Source organism: Triticum aestivum, chromosome 4B (assembly GCF_018294505.1).
Source record: "Triticum aestivum cultivar Chinese Spring chromosome 4B, IWGSC CS RefSeq v2.1, whole genome shotgun sequence".
In the NCBI taxonomy this organism is placed as follows: Eukaryota; Viridiplantae; Streptophyta; class Magnoliopsida; order Poales; family Poaceae; genus Triticum; species Triticum aestivum.
The window spans coordinates 66,513,924-66,537,892 of record NC_057804.1 but is presented as its reverse complement, the minus strand read 5'-3'; the positions used below and the strand labels follow the sequence as shown (position 1 = coordinate 66,537,892).

Below are 23,969 nucleotides of genomic sequence, written 5' to 3'. Positions count from 1 at the left end.
AATTTATGGTCTGAAGCAGGCTCCTCGTGCTTGGCATGCTCGTCTTGCAATGGCTCTTCGTGCTCATGGTTTTGCATCATCAACTGCTGACTCCTCATTGTTTCTTCTTCAAAGGCCTGAGGTTACTATGTACTTGTTGGTCTATGTAGATGATATCATTTTGGTCAGCTCCTCTCAGTCGGCTGCTACTGCGCTTGTTCGCTCACTTGGTGCTGATTTTGCGGTCAAGGACCTTGGAAAGCTTCATTACTTTCTTGGTGTGGAGGTTACTTCTCGTGCTGCTGGCCTTGTTATGACACAGAAGAAGTGCTCTCTGGATTTGTTGCAGCGAGCTGGGATGCTTAAGTGCAAACCGACGACTACACCCATGTCTACCACTGATAAGCTCAATGCTGTTGATGGTGTGCTTCTTTCTTCTTCTGATGCGACAGAGTACAGGAGTATTGTTGGTGGGCTCCAGTACTTGACGATCACGCGACCAGACATTTCCTATGCTGTTAACCGAGTCTGCCAGTATCTGCAGTCACCCCGTGACACTCATTGGTCTGCTGTTAAGCGGATTTTGCGCTATATTCGTTTCACGGTGGCTCATGGTTTGCATATTCGGCCGTCTGACTCTGGTTGTCTTTCAGCATATTCTGATGCAGACTGGGCTGGCAATCCGGATGACAGGCGATCCACGGGGGGTTATGCTGTCTTCTTTGGCTCTAACCTGATTGCCTGGAGTGCTCGAAAACAGGCTACTGTCTCGCGTAGCAGTACTGAGGCTGAGTATAAGGCTGTGGCCAATGCCACATCAGAGATCATCTGGGTACAGTCCTTGCTTCAGGAGTTAAGTATACCCCAATCACAGCCTCCTGTTCTTTGGTGTGATAACATCGGTGCTACATACCTTTCTGCAAATCCGGTATTCCATGCCCAAACGAAACACATTGAAGTTGACTATCACTTTGTGCGTGAACGTGTCTCTCAGAAGCAACTACAGATCAAGTTTATTTCTTCCAAGGATCAACTTGCTGACATCTTCACCAAGCCATTGCCTTTGCCACAGTTTGAGACTTGCAGGCGCAATCTTACCCTTCTAGATTCATTAGAAAGTGGCTAAGATTGAGGGAGGGTGTTAGACTGTATTTACATGTGTATATTGTAACGTTGTATACCACCTCATTATATATATATGTGATAGGCCATCCCTAGAGGGTTGTGCCGGTTCCTCCCAAAGCCTATTGTCTTACAAGTACCATCTCCATCTCCGTTGCCCATGCCCATCTCATTCACCCGAGCGGCATATCGTCCACAAAAGGTACAAGACAGACGGCATCCACGTCCTCGGCCTTGGGCCTCACCTATTTCCATTCCATCATTCTCCACTCACCCGACCCCGCGCGCCATTCGATCCTCTTCTCCACTAGTCGCCATGCAGCAGCAAGGCAAGAACCAGAACAGGAGAGCGATCTGCTCGTCGGATTTCTGTGCTTCGTCTGGACGTATGTGTGCTCATCTCTTCTTCTTCTTCTTGATCTGTTTGTTTGGTTGCAGATGGGTTGGGCAAGCGGCTGCTGCTCCGGGTCGCCGCGCTGTGCCACGGGAGTAGTAAGCTGCCGCCGCTGCCGTCTCCCCCGGCCATGGCGGAAATGCCGAGGGTGGAGACGGCCGGCGATGGCCGCGTCGAGCACCTCGAGAAGTTCTCCCACTACGTCGGTCAGTGGCCATTTCCCTTCCTTCCGATCAACGTTTACAGCAGTCCCTTTTCAAATCCGATCAACGAACCTGTTACTGCTGTTCTTGAATATTTACATGGATGTTGCGTTCCTGTGATCGTCTTCACCATAAGGATACTATTCTTTAGTTTCTGTTACCACTTCGATCGTCTGAGATATGTTTTCCCTTTCTGATGCCAAACAAGAAAGCTCTGACTAGCTCCTGCCACTTTACAACCAGACCAGGTCGGTTTTGTCTTGGTGGTTGAAATTTCGCATGCGCGGATGATTCCACCGAGCATTACAGTAGGAAACAGGATCCAAAACAGAAAGTAGTAGTAGTAGTAGTGTATATTTTTCCCAAACGGAATAACAAAATGAAAAGTGACTATCCCCTTCTGATTGACATGGGCACTGCTGCCTTGATGGAAGAGTAGCACCTATCTAGCCACTGAACCCAAGTATCTTCTCCTGGCTGACGCGTGCGCTGCTTTCTCCATGGAAAGTGAACACCTGGCCAGCCAGTCGCCTACCCACTATACGCATGACATCTCGAGGCATACAAACAGTGGCCGTCCCCGTCCGAAGCATGTACGTCGCATGGGTACGACACAACGCACCAAGCTCTGTTATGGGGCCAAGTCTCACGTGATGAGGTTAGGGTTAATCGTACGTGTAGCAGACAGCAAAGCTGGTGCTAAAACTGGACAGCGCACTGACTGAAGAAAGCAGTTAGCGATAATGATGACACTTGATCTGCCTCCCTGGCCACAGGCCTGCCTGCCTGCCTAGCTGAGGGTCCTTTAGCTGTCTTGTCGAGATCAATGCATGCCACTGGTACCGTACGGCGGCGATGCCATTGTCGAGCCGTCCATGGCCACAGCATTTTCATGTGGCTCAAAGCTTCTTCTCTACTCCTCTACTGAAAAGATAATGAGTGATCGAGAAGCATGAGATCGATCGACATCGAGATCGAGAAGCATCATTTTAGTTTCTGCTGCAAATTAGTGTTTCCCAGTTAATAGTTGATTAATAATCTCAATTCACTGTGTATGTGGATGCAGCTCGGCAGATTGGGTTCGAGGACGCGAGCGAGTGCCCCCACCTGTGCAAGGCGGCCAACAACTACCTCCGGCAGACCGACAACTGCATGACGGACGTCTACGGCCTCCTGGACGGCGTCCCGGAGGCCGACGCGCTCTACGTCAAGCTGGTGGACGAGCTGGAGAGATGCATCCTCGGCTACTTCGCCTTCCACTGGGACCATTCCACCACCCTCGTCACCCAGGTACGTCTTTGGCGGATCTGGAAGCAAAGTGGACGTCCACTCCACTCGACGAATTACGAGCGATGCACATGCACTGTGTGCATTACATTATGATGATGATCCAACAGATCGACGTACGTGTGCCGATTGCCGTAACTTTGCCGCCAATCACGCACGTACGCTTATTGTGCAGGCCTTGAGCGTGGACAGCGCCAACAAAAGGAAGTTTAGGAACGTGGTTCTCGAAGCTAACAGGTGAAAGTCAAAACCCAACCGCAACCTACCTAATACTATTTGTTTATCACTTCATTTATCTAGTAAATTACAGTATAAACTAACAGGTGCTTACAGTTGAGCAGAAACACACCCACAAAATAATGTTCGACGAACACTTCAAAGCATTCATGTGCTATGCTAGTAGTAATTCTTACCTCCGTTTCTTTGTCAATCGCGCATATATAGAAGGACAACTGAAATGATGTATTATCAAGCATAATTAAGGTGTCTATTATCTGTCCTTTTTTTTATTGGCCTTATTTCTAATGTTGTTCATCATATATAGTACACAAACTTTGACTAAATTTTATTGGACCAGCAAGACTGAATTATACATGTCCCTACAAGAGAATCGTGACCATGATGACCTTTCTAACTGATATCTTTTATAAGCATGTTTATCAAAAGAAAAGTACAGACACAAATAACATATTAATTATGCTAGTCGTTAGGTCCATGTGTTTATAATAGCAGTAGATGAGAATGCTCATGATTTGTCTCCATTATAGGTCAATTTCAGAATCTTTTGACATCTCCAGCTCTTATTAATCAACTTGGGTACACATTGGTATACATCGGCATGTTTGAATGCATGTATATATGTACAGCTCCCATCTTGCTTTCACCAAACATTTTTTTTTCACCATCACAAATTTCCCTTGATCAAATTATTTGACCTGCGCCAAGTACTTCAAATTACTTCTATAATCCCATAGAGATGAGCATGAGCTACCTAACAGATAACTATCGGGAGTTTTAAAAAAGTAACTAGTGCAATGGTCACGTCCTCTAAGAAAGTGACACATATAGGCAATAATTGCAAATTCCTAGCTAAGAATTGTCTAAAATGGTGTAGTTTACGCCATTATTTTACAAGAGGCACGAGACAGATGTAGTACATATAACTAAAACACACAATAATCCTACTTACATCACCACACATTTACTGGCATGTGTCTCTTTTGCCCGTGTCAATAAATTGATAAGACGACATGAAGCGTCCGAAGATACACTATGTGCCTCGTTTTATGTGCACATGTGCAAATGGTAACATATGTGACGTACTAGTGCATCACCCATACACACGCACAACCACGAGTTCTCATTTCCCATTGTCCAAACTATTTGTTTTTTTTGTGTGTGTGTGTTTGCTTTTGTTTTGTTTGCAATAGCTGCCAAGACTACGACAAGTGCTTAATAAAAACATGTAGAGACATGACCCCAAAGTCATTGCTGATACGCAATAATTGAATCAACCGTTATTAATAGTAGCCTCATCTAAAACGTACCCTCCCACTAGGCCATGTATACATCATGGAGTGGGCCAAGCCAGGTGTATGACAATGATGCTAACGCTATCAATGTTGGAGATTCGTTGTGAAGACATACTCTAGCCCATCATCGATATAATCGTTAACTCAACTACTCTGGTCGTCAATTCAACTGAAAATATCCGCTCCAGTCCTAGTTGGACGTAAACAACAACATCAACTGCTAAGTAGAAGTGCGATCTACCATGGATAAAAGAGAAGGTATATAATCTAAGATGTACGCTAACATTGTCGCATTCCATAAAATACCCTATGCACGAGTGATCGGTTAAAAGGCTAAGGCTTGCATGCATGAAACTAATTGAGATTGGATGGGTGTGACGAGCAGGAAGCAACGGTTCGAGCGGATCACAAAGGACCTCAAGGTGACGCGTGTGTTCTCCACGCTGGTGCACGAGATGAAGGCCATCGGCACGGTGACGGGGATGAACGGCGAGGAGGAGGCGCACTGCACCGACGTGATGGCCCCGATGGCGCACAACGACCGGTCCCCGGTGTTGCTGCTGATGGGCGGCGGCATGGGCGCCGGCAAGAGCACCGTACTCAAGGAGATACTTCAAGAGTGAGTACCAAGGACTAGTATTTCTTACGTTGTTTTCCTTGGTCGTCGTTTCTTGGTACGTACGCTTGTTGCAACAATGGTCGATTCGATCGAAACATGAAGCCGGAGCATGGGTGGCGATGTTGAATTTCAGGCCATTTTGGATAAAGGCGGGGACGAACGCGTTGGTGGTTGAGGCGGACGCTTTTAAGGAGACGGACGTGATCTACCGCGCCATTAGCTCCATGGGCCACCACAACGACATGCTTCAGACAGCAGAGCTGGTACGTTCTTGCTTGCAGTTATATATTTTCTCGGCAAACAAATATAAGACGTGTTAGAGACTTATTTCTGTATAATACAGTCACCATCGATCAAAGTGAACTAGCATTATTTCTCAGACGTTTACAAATGGACCAGCGTTGTTTCGACGACGTTTACGAACGGATCAACATTTGTGACGTAGTTGTGGTTGGCCAGCCATACATCACTTGGTTTGGCCCTTTGAATACATCAGTAGTTTGAATCTACTCTATTTCAGTTTATTCATGTTAACGTGCCCAGCAGTCCAGACGACAAAAACGGCCCTGCACTTTTTAGCTAGAAAAAAATGGGTGAGTGACCAACCGACCGCTGAACGGTTAGGAATCAGCAGCGATGGCACACATGGGCTAACATAGCGGCGTAATTGATACTCCTACTGCACTGTAGCTGTCCGATCGACCGACCGACACTTTCTCCAACTGCATGGTATGTACAGTGAAAATGGGTGAGTGACCAACCGAGTACTCAAGTACAGTGAAAATCTATGATATCTGTTCACCAAGCTAGAAACATGAAGTGCTCTGCTCCTATGACCCTTCTCACTCCGACCAAGGCTGTGAGAAAGCTGAGGTCCAACAGAGCACTAGACTTAATTAGATGGATGTGCTTTGTCTGTGTGGTGTAGAACATCTATCTATTTATCCTCGCTGCCCTGCCGGGTCCACGAAATGCATACTGTTTTTTTTAATGAGGATTTGGGCTGGCATGTTGGGAATCAGGGCAGGAACAGGGAGTGAACAGAGAAATGCTATTCCTACTACTTAAGGATTTTCTGAAAAAGGAGGTACCAGTTCAAATTGATGACCGTTAGCTAACACATCAAGGGGGTAGCTACCAACCTAAAAAAACTGTACATACAGGTTTTGTAGAAATTTTCTGTACGAATAACATTTTTGTAAACAGAGCTCTCCTGTCAAGCTCCAAGACAAAGCAAATTGTTTCATTCCCATTTTTCATTAGGGAAAACTGTTTTCTTGCCACACTTTTTGTTTTTGAGAAACGTCGTTCATTTTTCCTTCTTTTAGGACCCCCCCCCCCCCCCCCCCTCTTTTTTTGAGAATTCCCCACATTTTCCCTTCTTTTGAGAAAACCTTCCCCCATTTTCCCTTCTTTGGAACCTTCCTGCATTTTTATTTCATTTTTTCCTTTGAGAATTTCCCCCATCTTTCCTTCTTTCGAGAAAACCTTCCACGATTTTCCCCTTCTTTTGAGAGAACATTCCCCCATTTCCCCCCCTTTTTACCTTCCTCTACTTATTTTTCCTTTTTGGATATTACCACCCCCCTTTTTTTGATAATACCCCCCATTTGTCCCTTTTTTAGAGAACCTTCCCCCATTTGTCCCTTCTTTTGATATTTCCCCATTTTCCCGTTTGTTTAAAAATTCTAAAATATTCATGTTTTCAAGTTTTGTTTCGATTTTCTTTTTAAAAAAAATCACAATCCAAAAAAGTTTGCCTTTTCCCACATGTTGTTTGGAGTTTAAAAAAAGTTCATGTGTTTCAAAAAATGTTGCCATTTTCATATTTTTTTCATATTTTACGTAAGTTATTTGTGTTTCAAAAACATCATTTTTTTAGAAAAATAAAATTTTCAAAATTATTTGTGATTTTAAAATTTGTTCATTTTTTTGAAATTGTTCGTGTTTTTGTTAAAAAAAATGCAATTTCGAAAAATGTCAGTATTGCAAAAAATGTTCGCATTTGTTAAAAAATATTTTAGAATTTCGAAAAATGTTATTGCGCTTTGCTTGTGGACCGTGATGATGGGCCTTCCATTTCATTTCATACGCGCGTGTACTAACACGCGTGGGGTAACACGACAGGTGCACAAGTCGTCGACGGACGCGGCGTCGTCGCTGCTGGTGACGGCGCTGAACGAGGGGCGCGACGTGATCCTGGACGGCACGCTCTCCTGGGAGCCCTTCGTGGAGCAGACCATCGCCATGGCCCGGGCGGTGCATTGCCAGCGCCACCGCATGGGCGTGGGCTACAAGGTGGACGAGGACGGCACCATCACCGAGAACTACTGGGAGCCCGTCCCCAACGACCAGGACTTCGTGGCCGCCAACAGGGACAGGAAGCCGTACCGGATCGAGGTCGTCGGCGTCGTCTGCGACGCCTACCTCGCCGTCGCCAGAGGGATCAGGTACCACATTATCTGCGTAGTTTGATTTATGTGTGCGTGTGTGTGTGTGTGTGTGTGCAAGTGTTGACAGTGAGTGAGATGATTGTTCCCTGCTCTCCAGGCGAGCGATCATGACGGGGAGAGCGGTGAGGGTGAACTCGCAGCTCACGTCGCACAAGAGGTTCGCGGCGGCGTTCCAGAAGTACTGCCAGCTTGTGGACGGGGCCAAGCTCTACAGCTCCAACTCCTTGGGCTCTCCACAGGTACTCACAATTAATCAACTAGCCAAGACAAGCTAAGCTCAGCTTAATTTGTACTCAGTTGTTAATCAGCTAGCCACGAATTTCTTCTCTTAGCTGATCGCGTGGAAGGGCGACATCAACGGCAGCCTGCTGGTGGAGCCGCGCGAGATCGACTGCCTGGACAAGGTGAGCAACCTCAACGAGGGCGCCACCTCCCTGCACGACCTCTACCCCGGCGGCGCCACCACCTGCGGCTCCCGCTCAATCTGGGACGACATGATCGTCGCGCCGTCCCGCGCCACCGTCCAGCGAGAGATCCGGGAGGCCATCCGTTCCGTGGAGCCGACGGCGACGCCGACCGCCTTGTAGTTGTAGCATCCATCCATGTTGTCATGTTGATGTTGCGCGCGCACTGCTGGCCGGGTGTTCTTGAGCCTTGAAAATGATGGCGGCCATAGTTTTGAAGCGGCAGACGGAGGCGAACTGGGGCAACTTAAGTTGCTGTGTGTGGGTTTTTTTGTGGTATATAACGGTCGTTGGTACATACACCAATGTCTGCAGCTAGCACTTCAGATGAAATGTATGTTGCGACATCCATTTGAGGATAAAAAAAATCTTGTAATTAATTACCTGAAGAATGATATTTCTATATACATAAGTCCAACTTTTAACAATATTTTAGCCCTTGCGTTTTCATAAATAAAATGTTTGTAAGTTGACGAAGTGGATCTATCAGATGATGGAAACCAACTTTTCCCCCCTAAAACATGGATAGATGACATACTAAATCTTGCAAAGAAAGAAAATGAAGAAAACTGAGAATATAAGAAGGGAAAACCTATTAGAAGAAATAAAAATAGTAGAAATAGGTGATAGTACAACTCTACATGGCCTTTCTGCCAAGACATAAGGCACCCGGTTTTCATTAATTAACTGGGTAATTCTCTTCTCTTTAATTAATCGATCTGACAAATCTTTCGAATCCATTTCAAAACAAATTGATCACAAGTGAGAGTTCAGCCTTGTGGTGGAATGCAGAAGATGCTTGAGATGGACAAGGGTGCTATAGCCTGGTGGCAAGGAGAGTAGATAAAGACTTCTTGTCACATATAACAAAACAAAACTCCAGATGTAAATTTTCTCAGCTGCAAGGATCACAGTTCACAACTAATTAAGGCCATACAGCTACAGTGGTGGTTGATGCCTTTTCATGCCCCTTGTTTTTTTTAAAGCACTTTCATGCCCCTTGTCGCTTCCTGCTGTTTGTGGGAAGAAGTTTATGGGGTCGCACATTATTGCAGTCATTTTCACTTTTTCAGGGTGGTCCATGGACATGTTTGGCAAGATTTTGCAGAGCCAGGTGAGTGAGACTTACGATAGCAGGTGGATGTGGGCTATCCGATCTTGGCATCTTTCCCATGTGTCGTTGTCAATGGTGTTTTGCCTTTTTTTCCATGGCATCTTGCCTCCATGTATCTTTGTCGATAGTGTTTATGCCCTTTTTATCATGATATCATTGGCAAACCTTAGAATATGCTATTTGCACATAGCAGAAAAAAAAACATAGAAAATACTGCTCTTGCTTGCAATTTTGGGCCATCCCAATAAACTCAGTTAGTTTTAGTTTTTGTCTTTTTGAGTGGTCCCATTGTGTTGTTAGTTAGGCCTCCAAGTTAGTCTCGGTTCAGATCTGGGGCGCCTAAGCGAGACGTAGGGAACCTTAGAAAATGCTATTTGCTCATAGCAAAGAAAAAACTTAGAAAATACTAGCTTGGCTTGCAAATATGGGCCATCCCAATAAGCTCACCCATTTTGTAGTTAGTTCCTGTTGTTTTCTTTTTGAGTAGTACCCATTGTGAAGTTAGTTAGGCCTTTCCAAGTTAGCCTCGGTTCATATCTGGGGGAGCGCCTATAGGGCACAGCAAGCGCTGCGAAGGAAACGGGCGCGCACCACCTGCTCACCTTATGGGCCGGCCCATGTGTGGCCGGGACGCCGCCGGTTTTTTTGTGTGGATGTTTTCTTTTTCTTCTTTTCCTTCTTTTTTTTTCTTTTTTTCAATAACTCGGGACATAAAAAAGATGCTCGGTAATTCAAAATTTGTTCATGAATTTGGCAAAAAATGTTCACAAATTTTAAAAATATTCATGAATTTAATAAAATGTTCATGATTTCAAAAAAATGTTCATGCAATTGAAAAATGTTCACAAAATAAGTAGTTCATGATTATAGAAAAATGTTCTAGAATTCAAAAACTATTCACGAATTTGTAAAAAAAATGATACAGAATTTTTAAAAATGTTCATAATTAAAAAAACTCAAAGAAATGTTTGCTAATTTGAAAAATATTCACGAATTTGGAAAAAATGTTCACGATTCAAAAAAATGTTCACGATTTTGGAAAAAAATGTTTATGATTTTCAAAAAAATGTTTTCTAATTCTAAAAATGTTCATGAATTTGAAACAAATGTTCATGATTTTGAAAAAGTAGTCTTCCATTTCAAAATGTTCATTATTTCAAAAAAATGTTCATGATTTGGAAAACATGTTCATGACTTAAGAGAATGTTCACAAATTTCTAAAAGAATTGTTCATGATTTCGAAAAAAAAAATCATGAGTTTTTCAAAAATGATCACAGTTTCAAAAACAAAATGTTCATGATTTAAGAGTAACAATTTAGTAAAACAAAACCACAATTATGGAAAAAATGTTCATTATTCAAAAAAATACGATTTTCAAAACAAATCGCGAATTAATAGATTTTCGAAAATTGAAAAACAAGAATAAAAATGAAAACATAAAAGTAAATAAAAAATGAAAAGAATACAGAAAAAGGAAAAGAAAAAACGAAAAAAGAAAAAGGAAAACCGAAAGAAAAACAAAAAACTCGGTTCAGGGAAGGTTCTAGAACCTTCACAAAATCGGTTGAGGTTAAACCCCGAAATGGCCGGCCCATAGAAACAGCAGCGCGAGAGGCGGGGGTACGCGCCACGGCGCTCGCGGGCGCGGTACGCGCCGGAATTCCCTATGCTCTTTGCGTCAAAGTGTGGAGGAATCGCACAGGGGACTAGCGAGAGATTTTGGGCCGGGCCTGTAGCGTCAACCAGGTTCCGGTTTTGGGAACCTTCTAGAGCGTTCTCAGCCGGTTCTTACTAGTTTTGGGAACCATCTAGAAGGTTCCTGAACCGTTTTTTTTTCTTTTTTATTCTTTCTATTTTTTCTTCTTCCTTTTTCTGTTTTTGTTTTCTTTTCGTTACTCTTTTGTTTTCTTTCAGTTTTCCTTTTCAAGTTAATTTCTCTTTTCAAAATATTTCTTTATTTGGGCTTTTGTTTCTTTTTCTTTCAAACTTTTTTCAAAATATTTCATGTTTCCAAAAAATGTTCAGTTTTCAAAAAAATCTTCTCAAAATCCTAAAATTGTTTAAAACTTTGAAAATTCAGAAAATGTACAGGATTTAAATTTTTTCTTCATGTATTAAAAAAAATACATGCTTCCAAATTTGTTCGGTATTTTTCAAAATTGTTCTCCGTGTCAAAATTTGTTCTGAAGATTCAAAAAATTTCCATGCTTTGAAATTTGTTTTCCGTTTCTAAATTTGTTCTCAAGATTCAAAAATATTTATTGCCTTAAAAAATTGTTCACAAATTCCAAAACATTCTTGTTTAAAAGAAAATTCAGTTTTCACAATTTTTTTTTCTCAAAATTCAAAAATTGTTCTCATTACAAAAACATTCAAAATTCAGAAAATGTATCGGATTTTAATTTTTTTCACCTATTCAAAACAAATTTACGCTTCCAAATTTGTTGGGGATTTTCTGAAAATTGTTCCCCAATTAAAAATTTGTTCACAAAATTCAAAAAATGTTCGTGCTTCAAAAATTGTTCTCCAAATTTGTACACAAATTCAAAACTTTCCCATTTGGAAAATTTGTTCACAAATTCAAAATATGTTCGGAGTTTTTAGAAAATGTGTCTATTGTTCAAGATTTGTTCACAAATTCATAAACTGTTCCTATTTTGAAAAATATGTTCACAAAGTCAAAAATTGTTCACTGTTTTTGAAATTTGTCCATGATTGTCATAAATTGATCGGTATTTAAAAATGGTCCGGTTCTTCAAGGTTTGTGCGGAAAATCAAAAAATGTTCATGCTTTAAATTTCGTTCACAAATTCATTTTTTTTAACATTTTGTAAAAAAGGTTCCTGTTTTTCAAAATTTCTACACATCTTCAAAAATCAATCCCTTTTTACAAGTGTGGTTAAAAAATACACAACTTTTCAAACTCGTACGTGCTTGGCAAAAACGTTCGTCATTTAAAAAAATTATTTAGTATTTTGAAGAAATGACAAAAAAAGGAAAATAACCCGATCAGGCGATTGTATCTAATATTAAAGTATTTGCGTTGCATGTGCATCACGAAGAGCAGTAAGGCACAGTTGCTAGCTAATTGGCTTTGCAGCGGAGCAGTAAGGCACTTTTTTTAACACTGCTAGCAGGGCCGGCCCAGTCGAAGCACTGCTCTATGCGAAGCCCCGACTTCCTGCCGCATAATGCGGCGTATAGGAGGTCCCGTACGCGCCGTATAGGATCCCCACAGATCTGCGATGCCCCAATGTCTCATTTTTAGCGAGACGTAGGGACCCTCGCATAAAAGGCAGCGCGAGATGGGTCGGCCCAGGTACGTTGGAGGCCAAAACCTCGTTTTTTTCCTTTTATTTTTGTTTATACTTCCAAGTATTCTAAATAAATATATTATTGAAAACATTTTAATAAAATATTTGCAAAAAATGGCAAGCAAGGTTTTGAAAAATGTTTTATGAAAAAATATACAATGTGTGAAAAAGTTGATCATATATTTAAAAAATGTTAATCAAGCATTTAAAAAATATTAAACAAGAATTTGAAATATGTTAATCAATCAATAGAAAATTCTTAAATGTGTATAAATTTTTTTATCATGTATTTAAAATGTTTATCTTGAATTTGAAAAAAATTAATCAAGATTTAAACTTTTTTAAATGGGTATAGAAAAAATGTTGACTACGTATTACAAAAATGTTACTCCTGCATTTCGAAAATGTTAATCAAGCACTTGAAAAATGTCAAATGTGTGTAAAAATGGTTGATGATGTATTAGGAAATGTTAATCTTGTACTTAAAAAATGTTGATCAAGCATTTGAAAAAAAATGTTAAATGTGTATATAAAAAATGTTGACCATGTATTCAAAAAATGAAATGTTGTATTTGAAAGATGTTAAATGTGTATTGGATATGTACCAAAAAGTTACAATTTATATGTGAAAAAAAGTAGACATCCAAAAATCTATGTTTTCAAAAATTGTTAATCATGTATTCGAAAAATGTTAAACATGTATATAAAAATGTTTCTGATGTATAATAAAAATGTTGAATGTGAACTGATTTTTTTTAACATGTGTTGAATAAAAAACCCGATGAAAATCAACGAAAAAATGAAGTAACCCAACTAGAAAAACAATGATAAGGAAAACAAAGAATGAAAAACTGAAGAAAACAATGCAAAGGAACAAAACATAGTACGAAGCAAAGGAAAACAAAGAAAACCAGAGAAAACAAAGAAATAAGAAAACATAAAAAAATGAAAATCAAGAAAGAAAGAAAGACAAAACCAAAAAGTGGTGAAAACCAAGAAAGTAATGAAGAAAAGCAATTAAATAACAAAGAAAACCATGAATAAAAGAAGAAAACCAACTGACAATCAAAGGAAAAACAAAAATTAGAGAAAACCAAAGAAGAAACTAAAAACCAGAAGAGAAAAAAATGATTCGAACCAGCGAGCAAGGATCCTATGCGCCGCGCGTGCTTACTGGGCCCATCTTGCTAGCAATAAGTAGATAACACTGGAATTAGAAAAGGTTGCGTTGTTGTGGTTCGAACCCAAGACCGGCTGCTTGAGAGCATATGACTCTAAACAGTTGAGGTAGTGACGTTTCTTGATTATAGTACATCGCAACACCTTAAAAAACTCAAACATCGATCCGAATGTTCACAAAAATTTGAACACAAAACTTTTTTTCGAAAACAAAACGTGAATGTTTTATCAAACGGGAGAATTTTTCAAAATTTTTAAGAATTTTGAGAAAACTCAAACATTTTTAAGCACGCAACGAATGTTGGAGAGGAAATTAAAAAAATGGAACATTTGTAAACAATCCAAAGAATTGAACAAGAACAATTTTTCAAAAACGGGAACATTTTTCAAATTCTAAAACAAAATTTGGAAACACGAATAACTTTTGCATGCGAACAAATCAAACATTTTTTGGAAAATGAAGGTTTTGGAATTTGTGAACAACTTTTTAAGGATGAACTTTTTTGAATCTTGAGAACAAATTTTGAAACGGGGAACAAATTTTGAAGCACGAACAATTTTTTAAAGCACGGACATTTTTTAAATCTTAAGGACAAATTTTGAAACGGAGAACAATTTTGAAAAATCCCGCACAAATTTGTAAGAATGAATCTCTTTTGAATACGTGATTTCTGAATTTCAAAAGTTTTTAACATTTTTGTGCAATGAGAACAATTTTTGAATTTTGAGAAGATTTTTTTGAAAACTGAACATTTTTTGAAAAGATGAATGATTTTGAATTTGTGAACAATTTTCTATAGCATAAACATTTTTTGAATCTTGAAAACAAATTTCAAAATGAAGAATAAATTTTGAAGCACGGATATTTTTTGAATCTTGAGAACAAGTATTGAATCGGAGAACAATTTTGAAAAATCCTTAACAAATTTGAAAGCCTGATTTTTTTGAATAGCTGAAAAAAAAGTAGAATCCGGTACATTTTTTGAATTTCTAAAGTTTGGAGTTTTCTTGTGTAATGAGAACAATTTTTGAATTTTGAGAACATTTTCTCGAAAACTGAACATTTTTGGAACATGAAAAAATCTTGAATATTATGACAAAAGATTGAGAAAAAAGAGAAGAAAAGAAAAAGAAATTAAAAAACCAAAGAAAGAAAATTTTGTTAAAAAGAGAAACTAACTTGAAAAAAAAACGGAAAGAAAACAAAAAAGTAACGAGAAGTAAAAAAAGAACGAGAAAAAAGAAGAAGAGAAAAACAGAAAGAGTAAAAAAGAAAAAGGAAATAAAAAAATAAAAAAAATATTTTCAGGAACCTTCTAGATGGTTCCCCAAACCAGAAGGAACCGTATGGGAATGCTCTAGAAGGTTCCCAAAACCAGAACTTGTACGTACGCTAAGGATGGGCCAGCCCAAAACGGTGGCTAGTCGCATCCCCTGTGCGATTCGTCGACAGTTTGACGCAATATGTGTCAAATAGGTTTTTCCGTGAGCAAGTGTCGCATGCTTGCGATCGAAGAAAGAAAATAAACGGACCAACCCTGTTTCTGTGCGAGCTAAAAAAGCCTTCAACAAGAGAAGTTATGGTCTCGCTATAAGCGAGACATAGCTCTCACGTCAGATCTGCTTGAATAAGGCTACCGAGCCTAATAAGCAGGGCAGAGGCCTGGTTATTCGGTGTTTGTAGGATGTCAGCGATAAGCTGGGCTTGCAAATGGAAAGCGAGACAACCGACCGGTGTTTTTTTAGTGTAAGATAATAAGAAACTGTGTTTTTCTAGAAAGCACAACTTTAGATAATATGATGTGTTTTGCATCAACAGATAGCTTATTTTCATAAAACATAATATCTCTAACACCGTGATTATTCTAGAGGTATCGTCTCAAAATATGTTATGGTTGACATGGTTCTGAAGGAAATACGCCTAGAGGCAATAATAAAGTTGTTATTTTATATTTCCTTATTCATGATAAATGTTTATTATTCATGCTAGAATTGTATTAACCGGAAACTTGATACATGTGTGGATATATAGACAAAACTCCGTGTCCCTATTAAGCCTCTACTAGACTAGCTCGTTGATCAAAGATGGTAAGTTTCCTAACCATAGACATGTTTGTCATTTGATAAACGGGATCACATCATTAGAAGAATGATGTGATGAACAAGACCCATTCATTAGCTTAGCATATTCCTTTGACTATGAGATTATGCAACTTCCGGATACCGGAGGAATACCTTGTATGCTATCAAACGTCACAACATAACTGGGTGATTATAAAGATGCTCTACAGGTATCTCCGAAGGTGTTTGTTGGGTTGACATATATCAATATTAGGATTTGTCACTCCGAGTATCTGTGGCACCCCGGCTCAGAGCGACCGGTTTACGTTGCATTGCCAGCCCAGAGATCTTCTCTTCTGGCAACACACAACAACTTGGTACAGAAAAACAACCGCTTTATTCATGCTAGCGGAGCATAGTTTATATTACAACAGTTAGCGAGGCCAAGCGGCACACACGGTGCGACTGAACATTATGTACATTATTTAGTGAACATAAAGGAGTCTCGATCATGTCAACTACTCGACAGCGGAACAATATCGTAGCGGGACTCCATAGCACAGGGACACCGATGTGGACACGATCTAGACTCGGACAACATTCCTTCCCAACGAGACTTTCCTGAAATCTGGCATGACACGCCAGGTCAGTACATTGAATGTACTTGCAAGCTCACAACCAACATAAACATAATGACAAATAATATCATGATATTTAACCATTTAATCAACAATGCAACCATATATCCAACATGTTGTGACTATGCTCAACTGGTACTCATTACCCGGACTTGCTTACCAGACGTGATCATTTCCAGACCACAAACATAATAATCTCTAAAACACATTTGTGATCCTTACAGCGACCACAACCCGACCAACTCATGGCCCGTGATCCTTACGGCGATCACCACCCGACCAACTCATGGTCCAGCTCAACACGATGGCCTCATTGCCATCCTCAGTACACACTTAGTGTGCAAATTTTATTAAGTGTTGACCCATGATGTACCCTACTTTCGGGCGTGTCCGTAATCGTGGACTCAGCTATCGATAGATTAAAACACTCTGCAGAGGTTAGTACATTATACCCACACTACGGAACCCATGGCCTCGCACTCCCATTCGGGTGGACCAATGGCATTCCGACGAAACCATTTCATTGTCATGACACTCTCCCGGCCATTCCGACTCAGTCCCCATCGGGCTAGTCCTGGGTGGCCCCGTGTCTACCACCAGACACCTCGACCACCGTCGTGACCACGATCCACTCTGGGACCCGGTACTAAAACTTAACTTAACAACGGGCTCACAAGGTTATGCTTGCCTACCGGGCCAGGGTACAGCACGCCCATAACCTTCCCCAAATGGAGGCACCGACCAGAGACACGACAATGAAACACATTAAGGCCGTCCCATACTGGCAAATGTGGTTGCACTGGGAAAGACTCGTTTCAGCGGCACCATGACCCGGTAAATAACATATTCAAGTTGAGTTATTTATCAGGTTCAACTTAAATGAAAACAATCGGTGTCATAATGCCATGCTATGCACACTACCCATGCACCACATAACCATAAAAATAACTGAATCAACCACGCTCCCATGGAGCCATCATCAAATTAAGATACTTCTCTAGTTAAGATCAAACCTCACTTATTCCAGAATCATTTCTAACAATACCATCATTTTTCCTCATGCAAGAATAATAATTAAACTAATTATCAAACTCCATGACCATGTCATTTATTCTTTACTCATCACTAATTTCTTCTTAGCTTATCAACAAGTTTTACTTCAAACTTTCTGTAAATCAAGCATTTTCACAGAGTATAATTATCATATAAATAATTTAAATGCAAGAATAATTATGAGTTCAAGTAGGAAAATCACAAATATTGAAGTGGCACTATAAAAATGTTGTTGTGGCTTGCCTTAGTGCTGATGAGGTTCACAAAGCTCTTGGTGATCCTCAAGACAAGCTGGCTCTTCTGAAAATAAACAAAACCACAAAAAGAAAACATCAAGGAACCTTCTGAAAATTACCAGAAAATCTAGACAGCAAGGAAAAATCCCATCTCTTGGGTGCTGTTAGATTTTTGGTCAAAGAACACAATGCAAAAAGAATCAATGCATTTGGAATTTTAGGTAAAAAGTTGTGGTTGTTTGAAGGTTCCTAGAATTTAAATGAATTTCAAATAAATAAACAGGGGGGGTGACGTCGAAGGCGTAAACTCCCAGGGCGCCACCACTCATACCGCTTCACGCGCGTAATGAGTGGCTGACTAGCGGGCCCCACTAGTCAGGCCAGAGGGAGGGGGAGAGGGAAACAGAGGGAGGCGGCGCTTCGCCGGAGCACACGCCGACGATGAGGCTTCTTGGAGTCAAACGAGAGGGAGGGATCGACGGAGGAGATGTTTGCGCACCTGCCCGTACCTGTAGCGTAGCTAGCGGTGACCAGACGGCATCGGAATCGACCTCTCCAGCGGAGGCAGAGGGTAGAGGTTGCCGGAGATGAAGACGAGGGCGGCTTGGGGTGGCTCCAGGGGCTCCAGCGGGGTGGGTTGGCTTCACGGAGGAGAGGTGGAGGCCCTGGTGGGGTCGCCTTGGCTTGGGAGGGACCGGAGCTACGGGAACGATCCAGAGGGGATCACCACCGAGCTCGGCTTCGAGACGGCAGCACGCAGCCTGCCCGGCCGGGCTGCGGCTTCTACTGGTTCTAGGAGGGAGTGGGAGTGGCTATAGGTGCTCCAAGAGGTTGGGGTGGTGGCTTTATATAGGCGGGCAACAAGGAGGGTTCGGGCTCCACCGGAGGAGACCTGTCCATGGCGCCCGGCGATGAACGGAGCCAGAGAGAGAGGGACAAGACGACGTAGGTCATGCTGGAACTATGCACGGGCGCGGACGAGCACATGAGTGAGGGGGAAAGCGACGAGCACAGTGCATGCCGTTGGCCGGACCGTGCCCGAGCTCGCTGCGGCGAGCTCCGGCGTTGGTGAGAATCTGGGGGGAGTTATGGAGGTGGAGACGAGGATGATGGCGAGGGGTGGCATGCCTGGGCCGACTATGTAGCGAGCACGCGCTCAACAGAGCGTCTGGCGGCACGCAGAGCACGTGTTTGGCATGCCAGCACGCTTGGACAAATGCGGTCACCGTGTGAACCGTGACATCAGGCCACACTACGCACTAACAAAGATGTCTGGCGTGTAGTCCTTAGTAAACTGAGTTGTTACCACGGTTTGGCTAAGATCCAGGTGAAGTAGAAATAACTTTGTGCTGCTGACAAGTTACTGGACAGTAACTTTGGAGAGTTACTATGGTCAAACTACTGGGAATCAAGGGCTGAGCTTTGGGGTTTTACTTACACTTACTAAGGTAAATAGGCACAGGAAAAACCAGCTACAATGGACCTAGTAAAAAGGTAGTTGCTGTACAAACTACCATTTCTGTCCAGAAATGACTTTATTTTTTGTAGCCAAAATATTCCAAAGAGAGGTGAAATATTTTTGCTCAGAAAGGTGCCCTAGGGTCCAAAGAATAATTGGGATTTTTCTCAGGATTTTTGGGGCAAGAAAAATTAGGGTTGCTTTGGAGCTCAAAGGGTTAGCTAGGGTTTTGGAGGTCAAAATGAATATTTTTCATTTAAGAAAAATATTCCAACCAATATTTTTGGGTTGGACCAGGGGTGAAATGATGGTTGTGAGGAGGAGAGGGAACACTTGGGTGAAAATCAAGGGGTACCCAAGTGGTTAAGTCCAAATGAAATGATTGCAAACTCCAAATTCCAAAACCAACTCAACTGAAAATCAGGCAAAGAAGAGAGGGCAAAAACCAGGCTGTCACAAACCTCCCCCACTTAGAATGAATCTCGTCCTCGCGATTCGGTTGCTTGGGAAAACCATTCTGGATAACATGCCCTTAGAAATTCTTCTGATTCCCAGGTTGATTCTGACTCGGTATGATGCATCCATTGGACATTGTAAAACTTTCGTGCTTTACTGCGAGTGACCCTTTCCATTTGATCCAAAATTTTCACTGGCCTCTCTTCATAGATTAAGTCCTTTGCCAGCTCTATCTCTATCAAATCGGTCTTTTTCTCGGGCCGTGATATGCATTGTCGCAATTGTGAAACATGGAACACGTTGTGCACGTCTGACAGCTTAGGGGGCAACTCCAACTGATATGCCACAACACCTACTCGTGTCATAACGGGAAATGGACCAATAAACCTGGGTGCCAATTTTCCACGGGTTTGAAACCTCTTGATTCCTTTCATAGGCGTGACTCGAAGGTAGACATGTTCTCCGGGTTCAAAGCTGATCTGTCGGTGCTTTGCATCGTAATAACTTTGCTATCACGATTTGGCCAATTGCAATCTGTCTCGGATCTCCTTGACTTGCTTTTTGGCTTCCAACATGAGATCCATTCCAAAAATAGGGCTATCTCCGGTTTGAGACCAGTTTAACGGAGTGCCGCACTTACGGCCATACAAAGCTTCATATGGTGACATCTTTAAACTGGTCTGGAAGCCATTGTTATACGAGAACTCGGCGTACGGCAAGAAATCTTCCCATTGTGGTCCTTGGGCCAAAGCATAGGCTCGGAGCATATCTTCGAGTATCTGATTTACCCTTTCTGTCTGCCCATCCATCTGAGGATGATAAGCGGTACTGTTTCAATTCCGTTCCGAGGGCCTGATGGAGACGAGACCAAAAAGCGGAGGTGAAAAGCGAACCTCGGTCAGAGGTGATGGTTCGGGGAACTCCATGCAGATTGACTATTCTGGATACATACAGTCGTGCAAGCTCATCTGCTTGGTATGAGGTTCTAATTGGGAGGAAGTGGGCCACCTTGGTTAATGTATCCACTATGACCCAGATCACATTATTGCCCCGTCGGGTCTTGGGTAGTCCTGTGATGAAATCCATACAGACATCATCCCATTTCCATTTTGACACTGGCAGCGGTTGGAGAAGTTCAGCTGGTTTCTGATGTTCTGCCTTTACCTTGCTGCATATGTCGCAACAGGCCACGAAATAAACAATGTCTTTCTTCATTCCATCCCACCAAAATATTTGTCGAAGGTTTTCATACATTTTTGTACCGCCCGGGTGGATTGAATACGAGGATTCGTGGGCTTCTAACAGAATTTTCTGCTTCAGATCCGCTTGATTAGGCACACAAATGCTTCCCCTGAATCGGAGGGTACCGCACTGATCCTTCGAAAAATCGGAAGACTTAATACGTTTCTGCAGATCGGCATCGCCTGGCTGGGCTTTGCGGATTTCTTCCTCAAGAGTAGGGGTAACCTTCAGAATATTGCCAAGGCCAGCCTCAACTATGAGTAGGTTGAGCTAAGCAATCTCTTCTTTAAGTTTGGAAGGCAAAGATTCCAATATGACATTTAAACTGACGGGCTTTCGACTGAGTGCATCGGCGACCACGTTGGCCTTACCCGGATGGTAATTTATTCCAAGGTCATAATCCTTGACCAACTCAAGCCATCTTCGTTGATGGAGATTTAAATCCGGCTGAGTAAATATATACTTGAGGCTTTTGTGATCGGTAAAAATTTGGCACCTTTTTCGATGAGGTAGTGTCTCCAAAATTTTAAAGCATGAACTACCGTGGCCATTTATACCCTTTTTGGAGCATTTCATCAAGCTGTTTCTTTAGCTCCACTAATTCGGATGACAGCATTCGATAATATTTCTTGTGTATTGGTGTGGTTCCGGGCACAAGTTCTATTGCAAACTCAAGCTCTCGATCAGGTGGCATGCCTGGCAATTCTTCTGGGAATACATCAGAACTCGCTAACCACCGGAATTAATTCCATTTTAGCTATTGCTGGAAAGACCATTTCCTTGGAGGGTATGCTCCTACGAGCAATAAACTTTGTAGTTTGTCCCTCTTGGCCGGTCAAGTTTACTTCTCGGGTCGCACAATTTATGCACACTTGGTACTGAGTCAGCCAATTCATACCCAAGATAACATCCAACTTATCAGACTCAATAAGTACCAAAGAGGTTGGAAAACGGATCCCGTTGATACTGACTTCCAGATTGCGGCAGACTAGGTTGCATCTGATAAGAGATCCCGGGGTTTGTACCAGCATATTCTTGCCCAAAAGCAAACAAGGAATTTTTTTTGGGCAACAAAACTCCGAGAAATAAAAGAGTGGGAAGCCCCAGAGTCAAATAAAATTACTGCAGGTATGTTATTAACAGGGAACATACCAATGACGACTTTGGGATTTTCTTGGGCTTCGTCGGCGGAAATGTGATGAACGTATCCCGTGACGTCGTGCTCACTTGGACCTGCCTCCAAATAATGGATTTGTGGCTTGAACATAACATTGACTTGTTTGTTCTTGGGACACTGTTTGGCATAATGTCCGGTTTGTCCACAACTGTAACAAGAATTGCTGCGCAGGCGATTTTCCAGAACTGGGTTGAGCACATCATTCTTGACTTGGGTGGTGGCCTGGTTAATATTTTGTTTCCAATTAGGCTGGTATGCTACCTGAGTTGGCTGCCAGGTACGAACCTTCTGCACTGGTTGCATTTCCTTTTTGGGCTCAAACTTGCGCTTGTGATCGTTATGGGCAGACTTATTATGTGATACAATCTTGTGTTCCCTTTCAGCAATGAAAGCCTTGTTCACCAGGGTTTAGAAATCTGGGAAATCGAACACACTGAGAGCACACCGAAGTTGCGGGTTTAATCCACCAAGAAACCTGTCCATCTTCCTTTCTTAAGTGGCCACGTCATATTGAGAGTAACATGACAGCTGATTGAATTTCTGCAAATATTCTCCTACTGACTGACTTCCTTGGAGGAGCGCGAGAAATTCATGCTGCTTAGTCTTCATAATTCCCATAGGGATGTGATATTTTCGGAATTGCTCCTTGAATCTTGACAAGGTAATTGCTTCATTAGCAGTCCCTATGGATTTTTCATTTTCCCATCATATAGCAGCAGCGCCTTCCAGATAATGTTTTACAAATGGAACCTTATCCTCTTCATCAGTTCGAGCAACCTCAAGCTTCTTTTCCATAGTTCTCAACCAATCATCTGCATCCAAGGGATCAATGGCCTGACTGAAACTGGGAGGCTTAGTCCTTTGAAAATCAGATAACTTGGAGTGAGGGACGGGCTGATTTCCATTCTGTCCAACCATTGCTTGAATACTTCTGAATATTTCCATCAGATCATTATTTCTTCGTTCCTTGAACATACGCATAATTTGCTCGGTGGAGGGCGGATTTGGCGGTGGAGGCGGTGGTGGAAGGTACGGCTCGGGTGATTGTCCTGCTGAAGGAAATATGCCCTAGAGGCAGTAATAAAGTTATTATTTATTTCCTTACATCATGATAAATCTTTATTATTCATGCTAGAATTGTATTAACCGGAAACATGATACATGTGTGAATACATAGACAAACTGAGTGTCACTAGTATGCCTCTACTTGACTAGCTCGTTTATCAAAGATGGTTATGTTTCCTAGCCATGGACAAAAGAGTTGTCATTTGATTAATGGGATCACATCATTGAGAGAATGATGTGATTGACTTGACCCATCCCGTTAGCTTAGCAGTTGATCGTTTAGTATGTTGCTACTGCTTTCTTCATGAATTATACATGTTCCTATGACTATGAGATTATGCAACTCCCATTTACCAGAGGAACACTTTGTGTGCTACCAAACGTCACAACGTAACTGGGTGATTATAAAGGTGCTCTACAGGTGTCTCCGAAGGTACTTGTTGGGTTGGCGTATTTCGAGATTAGGATTTGTCACTCCGATTGTCGGAGAGGTATCTCTGGGCCCTCTCGGTAATACACATCACTATAAGCCTTGCAAGCAATGTGACGAATGAGTTAGTTGCAAGATGATGTATTACATTATGAGTAAAGAGACTTGCCGGTAACGAGATTGAACTAGGTATAGAGATACTGATGATCGAATCTCGGGCAAGTAACATACCGATGACAAAGGGAACAACGTATGTTGTTATGCGGTTTGACCGATAAAGATCTTCGTAGAATATGTGGGAACCAATATGAGCATCCAGGTTCCGCTATTGGTTATTGACCGGAAACGTGTTTCGGTCATGTCTACATTGTTCTCGAACCCGTAGGGTTCGCACGCTTAAGGTTTCAATGACAATTATATTATGAGTTTATGAGTTTTGATGTACTGAAGATTGTTCGGAGTCCCGGATGTGATCACGGACATGACGAGGA

The 23,969-nt window shown here is 41.8% G+C and overlaps 1 protein-coding gene across 1 annotated transcript; it reads left to right on the top strand.

Moving 5' to 3' along the window:
- Positions 1–1,240: 1,240 nt before the first annotated feature.
- Positions 1,241–8,481, top strand: LOC123091054 (calmodulin calcium-dependent NAD kinase). The gene is made up of 9 exons (XM_044512448.1): positions 1,241–1,430; positions 1,540–1,701; positions 2,765–2,988; positions 3,161–3,222; positions 4,903–5,136; positions 5,270–5,399; positions 7,264–7,586; positions 7,687–7,828; positions 7,922–8,481. Exons 1-9 carry the CDS (start codon positions 1,262–1,264, stop codon positions 8,174–8,176), a joined length of 1,701 nt encoding a protein of 566 aa, XP_044368383.1. The 5' UTR covers positions 1,241–1,261; the 3' UTR covers positions 8,177–8,481.
- The last annotated feature ends 15,488 nt before the right edge of the window (positions 8,482–23,969 follow it).